The sequence below is a fragment of the Hyperolius riggenbachi genome, chromosome 1 (assembly GCF_040937935.1).
Source record: "Hyperolius riggenbachi isolate aHypRig1 chromosome 1, aHypRig1.pri, whole genome shotgun sequence".
Taxonomy (NCBI): Eukaryota; Metazoa; Chordata; class Amphibia; order Anura; family Hyperoliidae; genus Hyperolius; species Hyperolius riggenbachi.
The window spans coordinates 368,167,959-368,183,707 of record NC_090646.1 but is presented as its reverse complement, the minus strand read 5'-3'; the positions used below and the strand labels follow the sequence as shown (position 1 = coordinate 368,183,707).

The 15,749-nt window shown below is 43.9% G+C and overlaps 1 protein-coding gene across 1 annotated transcript in view; it reads left to right on the top strand.

The window, feature by feature from the left end:
- The window catches only part of DCAF10 (DDB1 and CUL4 associated factor 10), a 35,281-nt gene that overhangs the window by 7,824 nt on the left and 11,708 nt on the right, over positions 1 to 15,749 (top strand). Inside the window, exons 4-5 of the mRNA XM_068234278.1 lie at positions 8,336 to 8,538; positions 14,634 to 14,747. Coding sequence (XP_068090379.1) covers positions 8,336 to 8,538; positions 14,634 to 14,747 — 317 coding nt within the window. The remainder of the gene's footprint in view (positions 1 to 8,335; positions 8,539 to 14,633; positions 14,748 to 15,749) is intronic.

Here is a 15,749-nt window from a genome sequence, read left to right as displayed (position 1 = left end):
CGCCGGCTCCTGACGCCGCTCACCCGCCGCAACATCCCGCCGGCTATACGGAAGCGCCGGCGGGATGTTAAACCGATGGATTGCCGCATACAAAGTGTATAATACACTTTGTAATGTATACAAAGTGTATTATACAGGCTGCCTCCTGCCCTGGTGGTCCCAGTGTCCGAGGGACCACCAGGGCAGGCTGCAGCCACCCTAGTCTGCACCAAGCACACTGATTTCCCCCCGCCTCCTGATCGCCCACAGCACCCCTCAGACCCCCCCCCCCTGCCCACCCCCAGACCCATGTTTACCCCCAATCACCCCCCTAATCACCCATCAATCACTCCCTGTCACTATCTGTCAACGCTATTTTTTTTTTATCCCCCCCCCCCCCCTGCCCCCTGCTCTTTGCTGGTCACCCCCCACCCCTCAGATTCTCCCCAGACCCCCCCCCCCCATGTACTGTATGCATCTATCCCCCCTGATCACCTGTCAATCACCCATCAATCACCCCCTGTCACTGCCACCCATCAATCAGCCCCTAACCTGCCCCTTGCGGGCAATCTGATCACCCACCCACACCAATAGATCGCCCGCAGATCCGACATCAGATCACCTCCCAAGTGCAGTGTTTACATCTGTTCTCTCCTCCAAACACCCACTAATTACCCATCAATCACCCCCTGTCACTGCTACCCATCAGATTAGACCCCTATCTGCCCCTAGGGCACTCAATCACCCGCCCATACCCTCAGAACGCCCTCAGACCCCAGCCCTGATCACCTCCCCAGTGCATTGCTTGCATCTATTCCCCCCTCTAATCACACCTTGAGATACCCATCAATCACCTCCTGTCACCCCCTAGCACACCTACCCATCAGATCAGGCCCTAATTTGTCCCGTGTGGGCTCCTGATCACTCGGCCAAACCCTCAGATCCCCCTCAGACCCCCTTCCGATCACCTCCCCAGTGCATTGATTGCATCTATTTTCCCCTCTAACCACCCCCTGAGACACCCATCAATCACCTCCTGTCACCCCCTAGCACTCCTGTACATCAGATCCGGCCCAATACAACCTGTCATCTAAAAGGCCACCCTGCTTATGACCGTTTCCACAAAATTCGCCCCCTCATAGACCACCTGTCATCAAAATTTTCAGATGCTTATACCCCTGAACAGTCATTTTGAGACATTTGGTTTACAGACTACTCACGGTTTTGGGCCCGTAAAATGCCAGGGCGGTATAGGAACCGCACAAGTGACCCCATTTTAGAAAAAAAGACACCCCAAGGTATTCTGTTAGGTGTATGACGAGTTCATAGAAGATTTTATTTTTTTGTCAAGTTAGCGGAAATTGATTTTTATTGTTTGTTTTCACAAAGTGTCATTTTTCACTAACTTGTGACGAAAAATAAAATCTTCTATGAACTCACCATACTCCTAACGGAATACCTTGGGGTGTCTTCTTTCTAAAATGGGGTCACTTGTGGGGTTCCTATACTGCCCTGGCATTTTAGGGGTCCTAAACCGTGAGGAGTAGTCTACAAAACAAATGCCTCGAAATGACCTGTGAATAGGACGTTGGGCCCCTTAGCGCACCTAGGCTGCAAAAAAGTGTCACATGTGGTATCGCCGTACTCAGAACAAGTAGTACAATGTGTTTTGGGGTGTATTTTTACACATACCCATGCTGGGTGGGAGAAATATCTCTGTAAATGGACAATTGTGTGTAAAAAAAAAAAAAAAAAAAAAAAAAATAAAGATTGTCATTTACAGAGATATTTCTCCCACCCAGCATGGGTATGTGTAAAAATACACCCCAAAACACATTATACTACTTCTCCTGAGTACGGCGATACCACGTGTGGCACTTTTTTGCACCCTAACTGTGCTAAGGGGTCCAAAGTCCAATGAGTACCTTTAGGATTTCACAGGTCATTTAGCGGCATTTGATTTTCAGACTACTCCTCATGGTTTAGGGCCCCTAAAATGCCAGGGCAGTATAGGAACCCCACAAATGACCCCATTTTAGAAAGAAGACACCCCGAGGTATTCTGTTAGGACTATGGTGAGTTCATAGAAGATTTTATTTTTTGTCACAAGTTAGCGGAAAGTGACACTTTGTGAAAAAAAACAATACCAAATCAATTTCCGCTAACTTGTGACAAAAAATAAAATCTTCTATGAACTCAACATACTCCTAACGGAATACCTTGGGGTGTCTTCTTTCTAAAATGGGGTCATTTGCAGGGTTCCTATACTGCCCTGGCATTTTAGGGGCCCTAAACCGCGAGGAGTAGTCTGGAAATCAAATTCCGCAAAATGACCTGTGAAATCCTAAAGGTACTCATTGGACTTTGGGCCCCTTAGCACAGTTAGGGTGCAAAAAAGTGCCACACATGTGGTATCGCCGTACTCGGGAGAAGTAGTACAATGTGTTTTGGGGTGTATTTTTACACATACCCATGTTGGGTGGGAGAAATCTCTCTGTAAATGGACAATTGTGTGTAAAAAAAATCAAGATTGTCATTTACAGAGATATTTCTCCCACCCAGCATGGGTATGTGTAAAAATACACCCCAAAACACATTATACTACTTCTCCTGAGTACGGCAATACCACATGTGTGGCACTTTTTTGCAGCCTAACTGCGCTAAGGGGTCCAAAGTCCAATGAGCACCTTTAGGCTTTACAGGGGTGCTTACAATTAGGCACCCCCCAAAATGTCAGGACCGTAAACACACCCCACAAATGACCCCCTTTTGGAAAGTAGACACTTCAAGGTATTCAGAGAGGAGCATAGTGAGTCCGTGGCAGATTTTATTTTTTTTTTGTCGCAAGTTAGAAGAAATGGAACCTTTTTTTTTTTTTTTTTTTTTTTTTTTTTTTTTGGTCACAAAGTGTCATTTTCCGCTTACTTGTGCCAAAAAAATCTTCCATGAACTCACTATGCCTCTCAGTGAATACTTTGGGATGTCTTCTTTCCAAAATGGGGTCATTTGGGGGGTATTTATACTATCCTGGAATTCTAGCCCCTCATGAAACATGACAGGGGGTCAGAAAAGTCATAGATGCTTGAAAATGGGAAAATTCACTTTTTGCACCATAGTTTGTAAACGCTATAACTTTTACCCAAACCAATAAATATACACTGAATGTTTTTTTTTTTAATCAAAAACATGTTTGTCCACATTTTTCGCGCTGCATGTATACAGAAATTTTACTTTATTTGAAAAATGTCAGCACAGAAAGTTAAAAAAATCATTTTTTTGCCAAAATTCATGTCTTTTTTGATGAATATAATAAAAAGTAAAAATTGCAGCAGCCATCAAATAGCACCAAAAGAAAGCTTTATTAGTGAGAAGAAAATGAGCCAAAATTCATTTAGGTGGTAGGTTGTATGAGCGAGCAATAAACCGTGAAAGCTGCAGTGGTCTGAATGGAAAAAAAGTGGCCGGTCCTTAAGGGGGGTAAAGCCCTAGGTCCTCAAGTGGTTAATGTCCACCTCCATATCCCTCTGTTTAGGTGTACTTTAATACTTGTCAGTTTCCAAGAAGTTTTGCCGAAAATACTTGTCGTGTCTACTGTTTGTCACGGTGTTGGCCATGTCATCGTGTTGCTAGTGCACTTTGTTGGATGTGTATGAGCCTTAACGGACTTACGATGAGAATTATAAAAAAAAAAAAAAAAAAGTTAAGTGCCGTATTTTTCGGACTATAAGACGCACTTTTTCTCCCCCAAAAGTGGGGAGAAAAAGTCCTTGCGTCTTATAGTCCGAATGTAGAAAAAAGTAGTACACAAATTGGAAAAGAAAAAAAAAACGTTTCTTACTGTTTAGTGTTCTCTGTGCGTGCGGTGCAGTCAAACACCTTTCCCCCTCCTCGCCAGCCTTATTCAGTACCCCCCACTGCAGCCCAGCTCAACGCAGCCGGTCTACCCGCCCTCAATGCTGCCGCCTATTAGTCGCCTCCACGCTGCCATCCATGCCGCCGCCATCATCTTCTTCCATGCCGATCTCCGTGATGCTGTCCAGCCGCCATCATCTTCTTCCATGCCGATCTCCGTGATGCTGTCCCGCCGCCGCCATCATCTTTCTCCATGCCGGTCTCCGTGCTGCTGTCCCGCCGCCCCCATTATCTTCCTCCATGCCGGCTTCCAGTGCTGCTGTCCCGCCGCCATCATCTTCCTCCATGCCGCAGTAATCCGCCTCAGCCAGCTCTCCAATGCGCCTCCATGGCTGCTTTCAAAGTCCCTGCACGGTGGCAGCTGCAGCGTGGCATTAGATGGGAGATCGTAGCGGTAGTTATGACTACCGATGCTTCAGTACTTCCTGGTTTACGCCCCCTAATGACGTCTGACGCTCATGCGGGGGAAGGAAGTACTGAAACATCGGTAGTCATAACTATCCCTAAGATCTCCCATCTAATGCCACGCTGCAGCTGCCACCGTGCAGGGACTTGGAAAGCAGCCATGGAGGTGCATTGGAGAGCTGGCTGAGGCGGATTATTGCGGCGGCAGAGAGAAGGATCAACCACGATGGTAGATGACTAACGCTGCAATTGGCCCTGAATCACTCACAATACATGAAGACAGCCGGTGCAGCCCCCACCGAGATCTACCCTCATAAAGGGATGTCATGATTGTGCTGCTGCTTCCCTGCCAGTCAAGATCATCACAGCTGACATCAAGGACAGGAGTGCGTGGATGGACAGCTGGATAGGTGAGATCACAAGTTGTAGCTGATGGAGAGGCAGGGGCTAGTTTGATGTAGTGTATTGTTACTGATGGGGCAGCAGGGGTGGGTTAATGTAGTGTAGTAACTGGAGTGGTAATTGGGGACTAGTGTAATGTAATGTAGTGTAGTGTAGGGTAGGGTTACTGGTGGGGCATCAGGCTTTAGTGTAGGGTACTTCTACAGGTGAGGGCAGCAGGGTTTAGTGTAGGGTACTTCTACAGGTGAGGGCAGCAGGGTTTAGTGTAGCTAGGCACTTAAGCTCAGTTATTGTAGCTGGCGGAGAGTGCTTGGGGGGGGGGGGGGAAGTTCTATAAGATGCCCCTGCACCATGGATGCACACAGGTTTAGTATTTTTTTTTTCCTGGTTTTTGTCCTCTAAACCTAGGTGCGTCTTATGGTCCGGAGCGTCTTATAGTCCGAAAAATACGGTACCTCATTGTAATTGCACACCTTTAGGGCAGACGATCAGCACCTTCCCTCTCCCTTGCTGGTGCTTTATTATCCATAGCCATGCTCCATTACAGTCTCTGACCCTCCCCAGGGTCGCCTTAGCTCAGGCATGGGCAAACTTGGCCCTCCAGCTGTTGAGGAACTACAAGTCCCACAATGCACTGCAGAAGTCTGACAGCCACAGTCATGACTCATAAAGGCAAATGCATTGTGGGATTTGTAGTTCCTTAACAGCTGGAGGGCCAAGTTTGCCCATGCCTGCCTTAGCTCATGGTGATTATAATCGCCTCTTTAAAAATCCAGTGGCTGCGCATATTCACAACCCTGTTCTCCTCCCGTCCTCTCTCCCAGCGCTGTCATCTGGTTAACGTAACTGAACTTTTTTTTATTATTTGTATGATAAGTCCTTTAACCACTTTACCCCCGGTGGTACGAATTTCTCTGTCCCTTTTTCCATCCTTTCACCCCCAGGGACGGAGAAATCCGTACCTTCCGCGCTCCTGACGCTCGTGCGTGCGTTCCCGCCGCTCAAGCACGCCGGCGCTCGCTTGGAGATCAATGAACGGGAAAATCCATTCCCGTTCGTTTATCTAAGCCCCCGCAATGATCCGCTGCTTCTATTAGAAACAGCGCGATCATTGTGATTCTCCCAGCCTCCTACTGCTCCCTGTAAGCGTCCTTCTGGATGCTTACAGGTCGCATGTAAACAGACTCACTGTGGCCATCTTGTGGCCAAATAGTAAACTACACCCTAAAGCATTTTACACATACAATTACATTGGATTACACAATAAATTAACTTATTACCTCCCACACTCCCCAATTTTTTTTATTTTTTGTAATTTAAAAAAACAAAACAAAAATACAATAAAAAATAACATAGTTACCTTAGGGACTGAACTTTTTAAATATTTATGTCAAGAGGGTATAACATTGTTACTTTATAAACTATGGGCTTGTAATTATGGATGGACGCAAAACTGAAAAAAAAAATGCACCTTTATTTCCAAATAAAATATTGGCGCCAAACATTGTGATAGGGACATAATTTAAACAGTTTTATAACCGGGACAAACGGGCAAATACATTTCATGGGTTTTAATTACAGTAGCATGCATTATGTAAAAACTATAATGGCTGAAAACAGGAAAAAATGTGGGGAAAAAAATATTTTTCAATTTTCCCATTAAAACACATTTAGAATAAAATAATTCTTGGCATAATGTCCCACCTAAAGACAGCCTAATTGGTGGCGAAAAAACAAGATATAGTTCATTTAATTGCGATAAGTAATTTATAAAGTTATAGACGAATGAATGGATGGAGCGCTGAAAGATGAAAATTGCTCTGGTGTTCAAGTGGTAAAACCCCTCAGTGGTGAAGTGGTTAAGAACTTACACTCTAAGGCCACATACACACATCAGACCATAGTCTTTTGAAAATGAAAGATCACAGACCAAATTTACCCCATTCCATGTAGTATGAGAGCCATACCTTCACAGTCTATTCTATGGAGCTGAACTCCCCATCAGACAGAAATCTTTGCAAGATGCTGCACACACAGATGCTGTACTGACACAAAAGATCAGTATCTGCAAAAGATCTGTTCCTGCCAAAGATCCGTTCCTGCAAATTGCATTCATAGTCTATGAGATCTGCAGATCATCATACACACCTTGTTTAACTGACATTCATCTGCAGATCAGACAATCATCTGCAGATCTGAAAATCCATCCTGGTGGATCTGATCTGCAGATGAATGTCTGTTAAACAAGGTGTGTATGATGATCTGCAGATATCATAGACTATGAATGCATTTTGCAGGAACCGATCTTTTGCAGGAACAGATCTTTGGCAGATACTGATCTTTTGAATGTCTACAGCATCTTTGTGTGCAGCATCTTGCAAAGATTTCTGTCTGATGGGGAGTTCAGCTCCATAAAAAAGACTGTGTAGGTATGGCTCTCATACTACATGGAAGGGGGTAAAATTGGTCTGTGATCTTTCATTTTCTAAAGACTATGGTCTGATGTGTGTATGAGCCTTTAGGGTGCATACACACATCAAATTTTGATTGGACAATGACCAATTTTGCCACCTCCATGAAGTATGAGGGCCAACAGATTTTGATTACTATGTACAAATTGTGTAGGTTTAAGCCCTCATACTACATAGAAGTTTTAAAATTGGTAAATAATTAGCCAATGTTGGATGTGTATACTAGACTTAAAGCCTAATACACACTTTCAATTATAATTGGTCTATCAATACCAATTTTTAACACCTCCATGCTCATAGTATTCAATATCTGTTGACCCTCATACTACACAGAAGTAATTGGTCAGTGATTGGCCATTCATAATTGCAAGTGTGTACCAGGCTTAAAGAAAACCTGTAACGACAAAAAGTTCTCCTGGGGGGTACTCGCCTCGGTCGGGGGAAGCCTCCGGATCCTATCGAGGCTTCCCCCGTCCTTCTGTGTCCCACGGCTGTCTCGTTCTGGCCCTCTGAACAACGGGGATGTAAATATTTACCTACCTGGCTCCAGCGAAGGTGCAGTATCGGCTCTCCGCTCGGAGATGGGCGGAAATAGCCGATCGCTGTCGGCCCGTTCTACTACACAGGCGCAAGTCGCCTGCAAAGTAGAGCAGAGTTGACAGAGATCGGCTATTCCTACCTATCTCCGTGCTGCGAGCCGCAACAGCGCCCCTGCTGGAGCCAGGGAAGGTAAATATAGCAAGCCTCGTCAGGCTTGTCATGCCTGGATTGCAGGAGACATTGGGGGAGCCAGAACTGGATTGCCTGCAGCTACAGCGGAGGGGGAAGCCTCATTGGGACACTCTTTTTGTTACAGGTTCTCGTTAAGGAAGTCAGAGATGTAGCACAAAAGGTGAAATAAATTGGTAATCTGAACTGAGATTGAGAGCAGACAGCATCAGTAACTGGATATGTAAATGGATCCTGTTTGCCTGAAGAGGGTAGTTTTAAGGTTAGGTTTGATGATTGTCTCGTTCGCTTTTTTTTGTTTTTTTTTATTATTATACAACATCCCAACTTTTTGGGAAAGCTGGGTTGCAGTCGAATTGATTTTTGTTTAGACTACCCACATGCAGTATTTGTGCTCAGACATGTAAAATCTTAACTGCTTTTTCTTGTATTTCCAGGTGTACAGAAGAAGGCTGTCCACACAAGAAATTCTTCCACACTCGGTTTTTAATGCGAATGAGATTAACCCCTGATTGTTCAAAGATGTTAATTTCTACTTCATCTGGATATCTGTTAATTTTGCATGATTTAGACTTAACAAAATCATTAGAAGTTGGCAGCTACCCGATCTTAAGAGCCAGAAGAACCGCTTCCACATCAGGCAAGTAAAATAAGAATTTTTTTTTTTTTTTTACTTTCTCCAGAACCTCAACAAAGATTGTTCCACTTTAGATGAAACTGGGTCTATGATGCTGCTATATACTGAATGGTCAGTAAGGACCTGATCCAAATCTTCAGTTGAAATATGATTTGGAGAGGTAATTGTTGCTGTGCATCTTTTGATTTCATATTGCAATAAATACTGGACTTTATATAATGTATCAAAAAAAGTGCGTAAAAATGCAGCGTCTCAAAGATGGTACAAAAACTTTATTGATACAAAACACACAACGTGACATGAAAAAAATCTGTAACTTGAATAAAGAGGCTCAATAAAGGCTTATTCAAATTGGCTGGCAGAAAAAAAAGACTATTTGTAGAATTGGCATAATGGTTGAATTGGCCAATATGGGTATAGTGGAATACCCGCTACATGGACTGTACTTTTTTGCCTTTAAGTTTTAAAGGACAGTGCCCACAATATATATGAACATCTTTTGATTTCAGTCAGACTAGTTAAGCAACTTGAAGCAGAAAGAAATAGAAGGTACCATTGCTAACTACCTTTTGAACAATTATATCAAGGGGTGAACAGCAAAAACCATACATTTTAATAGTTGTATGCAATGTATGCAAGTGTCATGGCGTTTCCACTCCACATAGAAAATATATAAATACAAGGGGCTGCAGCACACAAAAAGGAAAAAAAAGGCAGGGGCTCTTAGTCCCGCAATCTGAATACACTTAAGCTCACCAAAGTGCCCTCCATACGGTGAATCCTACGTATATTTATAACTTTTAAATAATGCTAGTTGCTTGGTTATTGTGCTGATCCTTGGCCTTTTCATACTTTTGTCATGGACCCACAACAGATCATATGCTCTGACCCTACTGGCTACATGTTTGTACTGGTTGTGTGGCACTACTGGAGCCAAACATCTGCATCTGAAATTTAAAGAGGCCCTGTGGTAAGAGAGTTATGTAGGCTGTTATAATTTTTTTCCCCTCAAAATTGAATACTATTTAAAGCAAAATGTTGCATGGCATACCAGAAACAATACATTTATATTGTCAGATTACCCATACAGAATTGAGAAAGCAATGCAAAACATACACCACTGTAATGTAACTAATTTGTACAGCTGCCATTTGTACAAAAAGCAATAGATAGCTTATCTATTGGAAGTGCAGTATGACCACACGTGGCCTGCCATGTGTATCTGCATATGTATAGAAAAATTTATATAGGATTCTACATTTGTGAAGTATCTGGCACAGATACCTTTAAGGAAATCTTAAGTGCTAGGCTCAAAAGCATTGTCCCTTCTGTTCCATACCTCGTCTTTTATAATCTGTGATGCTTGTAAACCCATCTCTAATGCAGCGAATACGTGGCTAATCGGCAGCCGGATCGACTCCAGCCGCGTCCCCACTCGTTCCGCGCGGATCGATTCCCGCTCGTCCCCGCCGGCGGTCCTTATCAGCCGCTCAATTCCCTGCCATTGTCCGCCGGCGGGAATCGAGCGGACGCGGGTCGAGCGGCATGATCGGGCCAGCTGAATATTATCAGCTGGCCGAATCAGCTGGTCGATACACGGTACAGAAACTTACTTAATACATGTAATGGTGTTTAATGCACAAACATGTCACTAATTGGCACAAGTAAACCTGAGACTGGGTGTGTGACCGGAATGGGCATGTGAGGAGACTGTGCGACTGGAGCTCCCTTCTCAGCGTCGGTTATCCTGCTCCATTCTCCTCACCTAGTGGTGCTGCCCAGCTGTACTTGCCCTGATTTTGTTGCCCGCTACTCGTATGGGGCCCAAAAATAAACATAAGGAGAAAACTGCAAGCCTGTTGGATCGTTCAAGGCTCCCGATCAAAGATGTCACCTGTCTCAAATACAGGGACTCTGCTAATCCAGAGACTGCCAGGATCCTGGAAGACCTCACTACACTCCAGGCCACCCTCACCATTACCTTCAAAATTAAGCTGGAATAGGCGGGAATGCAGCTTCAAAGGGCGGACATGGGCGAATTTGAGGGAGCGAGTGACCAGTGCTGAGCAGGGGATATGTCAGCTCGAAGATGATACCCGGGATATCCCGCAAGAGATGCATGTGATCAGCTGCAGATGAAGTTGGTGGTAAATCAGGAAGAGGATATGGGAAACCCCCCGTGATTCAACATCATCAGGTTGGTCAGTTTACCTGAAAGAGCTGAGGAGGACAAGCCTGAGCTTTTTCCTCAAGCAATTACTCATTGATCAGTACGGCAGGGAGGCCTTTACAAATACGTTCTCCGTGTAATTTGCCCATCCCATTCTTGCACGACATTCCCTTTCAGGAGGCTCTTCACACACATTTATTCCCCGCTTGTTGCACTTCAAAGACCGAGACGCAGCAATCCGTTTAGGGCATGAGAAGGGGAACTTGCATATTGGTAACATCTGTATCCATATTCCCAGACTTTGGGTTGAAACGCAGAAACAATGCAATGCACCAGCTTCCAAGAAGTAAAGCGTAATCTGAAAAGCATGAATCTGCAATATGCTAACTTTTTTTCACCTCCCCCCTCTGAAATAGTCTCCTGGCTGGAGGCTAGACCTTCTCCCTCTTCTTCTAGAGCCAAGTAACTGATTATTATCCCCTCTTTTGCTTCAGTGCTGCTGCACTTCATCGCTCTCTACGTTTGCTGTTACTCAGGTCTACTTTATTGCTACTTACTGTCTGCAGCTGTGAAGCTGCAGTCTCTTATTTTAACAATGCCTGTGTGATCTTCTATTTCTGGCCCCTCATCCAAACAGTTTATTTCTTTGCTCTACTACACCGTTATTTTCACTATGGCCCACACCAAAGCTCAGGCTCGTAGATTGTTGTGGGAAGCTGATGTAGGAACATTACTTGTTGATGACTGGCATGAAACTCATGAAACTCATGAAAATGTCACTAAAATATGGCCTCATAAGCCAGGACCAGCTGTTATATTTGTACGTACTGCATAGGGCGTATATGACCGTGGTCCCCTTTTAAGGACCAACAATCTGTTGCATCAGAGTGAAAGAGGCTCTAACTACCCCGGTCCCAAGCCGGTTAAGCCTGGAGCCTTACCCAACGCAAATGCGTAACAGGCACCGTTTTTTTCACCTGGTGTGGTCCTGCCCCAATTTTAATACATACTGGGAACAGGTGGTGAAATTCTTAAATGATCACATGGGCTGTCCACTGGAGTGTGACCCTAGATTATGCTTGCTCAGTGTGTTTCCTGATACTCTTGACGGTCAAATACTATTCTTAATAATAATAATAATAATTATTATGCCAACATATTCCATGGCACTGTACCAACAAATAAACATGGGGTACATAATACAGACAATGGTGTACACCAATATACAAGATACATAAATGGTGACAAAATACTAAAAAGATACAAAATACAGAATTTGTAATGACAGTGAAAAAAGTAACATGATAAATAAAATGTATGATTATACTATACTCTAAGCAACTCGTAGATGAGACACTGCGTAAGACCTGCAAATTGTTGACAAAATTTTGGGTCACTGCCACAGTCCCTCTTGCAGTGATGGGATAAGACTGGTCAATTTAATCTTGCCCCTTTGGAAAGCTGTCTATCAACGTAGAGGTGCCCTGACGAAATATGACAGTGCAAGCTTACATGATGCTAAGTCTCCTGTCTGTGGTCTCTTCTTGGACTGAATATAGTTCTCCTTACAAATAATTGTGTGCTAGATTTTGGGGTTCTTATACCTTTGTACTGACGTAAGCTGCAGTGCAATATTTGCAGTACGCTCATGACCTACGCATGCACAGTAGTTTGCACTCAGCCGAGTTACATACTTTACAGGGCTTGCAGCAGCACAACGGAGGGGACCAACAGAGCATCGAGGGAGCAGACTGGCTACAGTGGGCTGGAAGAAGCCCCCGGTAAGTATTTAATCCTTCTGGTATCATTGTCTTTGGTATAGAGTAAGTAAAGACACAGATCTCGTGTTCTTTTTTTTTTTTTTTTTTTGGGCAACAGGTGTAGCTGCAATTTGAGTTCCTTAAAAAAAGAAAAAAAAAATTAACTTCCAGTGTTACTTTGCAGAACTAACCAGTTTTCTGACAACCAGCGATGTTGTACAGTTTAGCCTATGGTGTGGCCACTGCATCTACCTACACTTTTACGTCTATGTAAAATCAAGCCTTGCATAATGTACAGTAGTGTTTTTGTAGCAAGTAAAGTTTTATTTATATTACATGTTAAAGTACCGCTATCAGGAAAAATTGTAAAATGTAGAATACATGTTTACACATGCGTAAAGTACATTTCTCCCATAAAATGCACTATAAATGACTTTTTCCTATGTTGCTGGTTACAATAGGCAGTAAAAATTGGACAGTTATGACACGTTTTGCACTAGTCCATCTCCTCATGGGGGAGTCTCGGTACACCCTTTGATTCTTTACAAAGCACTTCATGGTAAAGGATCTATGTAAAGGTTCCAGCCACGCTCGTTACTTGATTGCATGCTATTTGGCAGCTCAACTGAGCAATTGCTATTTAGTAAGAGTTACTGGGAATCCCCCCTCCCCCACACCCAATTAGGACACGGACTAGTCCAAAACCTGTCAGATCTTTTTATGTTCAGCGATGGAGGAAAACTAAATCTATGCAGTAGTGCATTTTACTTGGTAACAAATGTACATTTTATACATCTACATACAGATGCATTTTAAATTTTAGGTACAGATTTTTTTTCTTCCAATCTGAAATAAAGTACGGTAGTTACTTTTTAAAGTAAATCTGAAACGCATCTATTAAAAATCAAAACGGGTACTTAAGAGGGAAGGCTCTGGGCCCTATAGAGCCTTCCTGTTCCTCTTACGGTCCGCTCGTTCCAGCGCTGGCTTCCCCCTTCAAACCTCCCATCGTGGGAGGCTTCAGAAGCCTTCAGGAGCACTCGGGCTGCTCCATACTGCGTGCGTGCGGGAGAGAGAGCATGCTCACACATGCGCAGTATGGAGCGGCCCATCTTCGAGATCACTTGGGCTGCGACTGCTAATGGGGGAACCAGCAGTGGAACTAGGGGACCAGTAGAGGAATTGGAAGGCTCTATATGACCCAGAGCCTTCCCTCTTAGGTAAGTACCTGGTGTTTGTTTTAATAGATTCGCTTCAGAATTCATTTAAATGCATCAGTCAGTACATTGGGGTACTACTGATAGTGAGTGGCATCTCTTGATTCACCTAATCAGTGAGTTGGCTGGGGACCACTTATGCCTTGTACACACCATGCAATTTACCATCAGACCGGGTTGAATCAATAATTTCCGACAGGTCTGATCGGGTTTCTGATCAATTTTGTACAGAAGTGAGTGTAAAATCGATCGGAAAAATGTTCAGAAAACTGATCTGACCCGCTGGAAACTGATTTGACCTATCGATCTAACAGGAAATTGCATGGTGCGCACCAGGCATAACACCTTCCAGCCACCAATTTCAAGTTCCATTAGTGGAATTTAAAGTGCAAAAAACCCAAACTCAATTTTTTTTTTAATGTCAGTTGTGAAGAGCTTTGAAAAATGACATAGATCAATCGCTCTGCCTATTTAGTGTAAGCACATCCATCTCAGGAGAACATAGAAACGCATAAACTTTTGTGTCTGAGGAAATGTCATGAAAATGTTACATCAGCTCTGCAGGTAAGGACATATTCCTACTAAGATGGCAGCCCTCATGAAACAAATCCAGGCCATTCCTCAGCAAGTGAGATTGCAATGCACACACAGTGTTATTTAGGTATGTGAAATGTGGCAGTGAGGGGATCAGATCGTGGGAAGTTTTCAGTTTAGAAGTACTTGAAAATAAGAAAAGCACACATTTGAGGATGGCTCAATCTCAGGACTGGACTTTGCATCTCCGGTAGTTACAGGTACTATAATTGCAGGTTCATTACCTTGTTATCAATATTATTCCTAGTCTAGTAATCCGCTGCTTGTCTGTCTGGCATAATATGTACTGAATGTCTTGGTAATTGCCAGTTTCACCTGCTTGCCATAGATTCTGAATCTAATGTCTGTCCCCCTCAGATGTGACCACTTCACCTACATCTTCTGATACAAGATCATACAGTTCCTCAAGTCCTCACAGTGAATTGGGTTCTCTATTTGAGAAACATAATCTGCGTGCTTCACAGAGAGAAGGTATGTGGAAATATTGCAAATATATCTTTAGTCTGTGCTGTGTACTTGCCCATAAACAATAGATGCCAAATGTTTAACATCTGCTTTTATTTAGGATCTCTACCCTTTAGCAGACTTGGGCTCGGTTCCCATCTGCTGTCGGACCATGTGTGAACAGTTCTGTAGCATACTATGTGCTGCCTCACAGTCCACTAGCAATATAGAAATTTAAAAACTCCACGTTCCACAGTTCACAGGTCCTCTTCAGTCTCCTTCAGTCTCAGACTCTACACTCAAGTGTGAACAGTGTAGTGTCCGCTGTGGTGCGGCCGGGGCAGATGCATTACACCCATAGGTTATATGGTGAATGCAGCCGCCTGTCAACAGAAATGCGGTCTGCTTACCACAACAGATCCTACAGATCCGTTGCAGAGTGACAAGTACAAATGGCTCCTATGTATAAAATAGGAGCCATTCACTGTCAGTTTTGCGATGAGCAGAGTAAAGGCGAAACAATGTCAGTTCTCCAATGAAGTGGGAACACAGCCTTAAAGCGGAACTGAAAGGTCATTGAAAAAAAAAATAGTTTTACTTAGCTGGGGCTTCTGACAGCCCCCTGCAGCCGACCTGTGCCCGCGACGTGACCTACCGATCCTCCGTTCCTCCGCCACGGCTAACTTTTTTTCTTGTAGTGGAAGCCGACTTCTAAGTTGACCTCCACTGCACCCTGACCACGCGTATCCTCCTACACGTTCCCGTGGCCAGGAGCGGCCTGCGCAGTACAAGATCGGTATGTCACGTCTCGCGCACAGGTCAGTTGCAGGGGGCTGGCAGAAGCCCCAGGTAAATTAAACGTCGAAAAAGTAGTTTGGATAGAAAACCATGCATGGGGGGAACATTTTACTCGATCAACTTCTAATTATTTTACATTTTCATAGAACTACATTTTCCACTGTGGCATTTATCACAATATTCCATCTCTGTACATCTATCAATATTCAATCCTCATTTGCTGTTTAACAT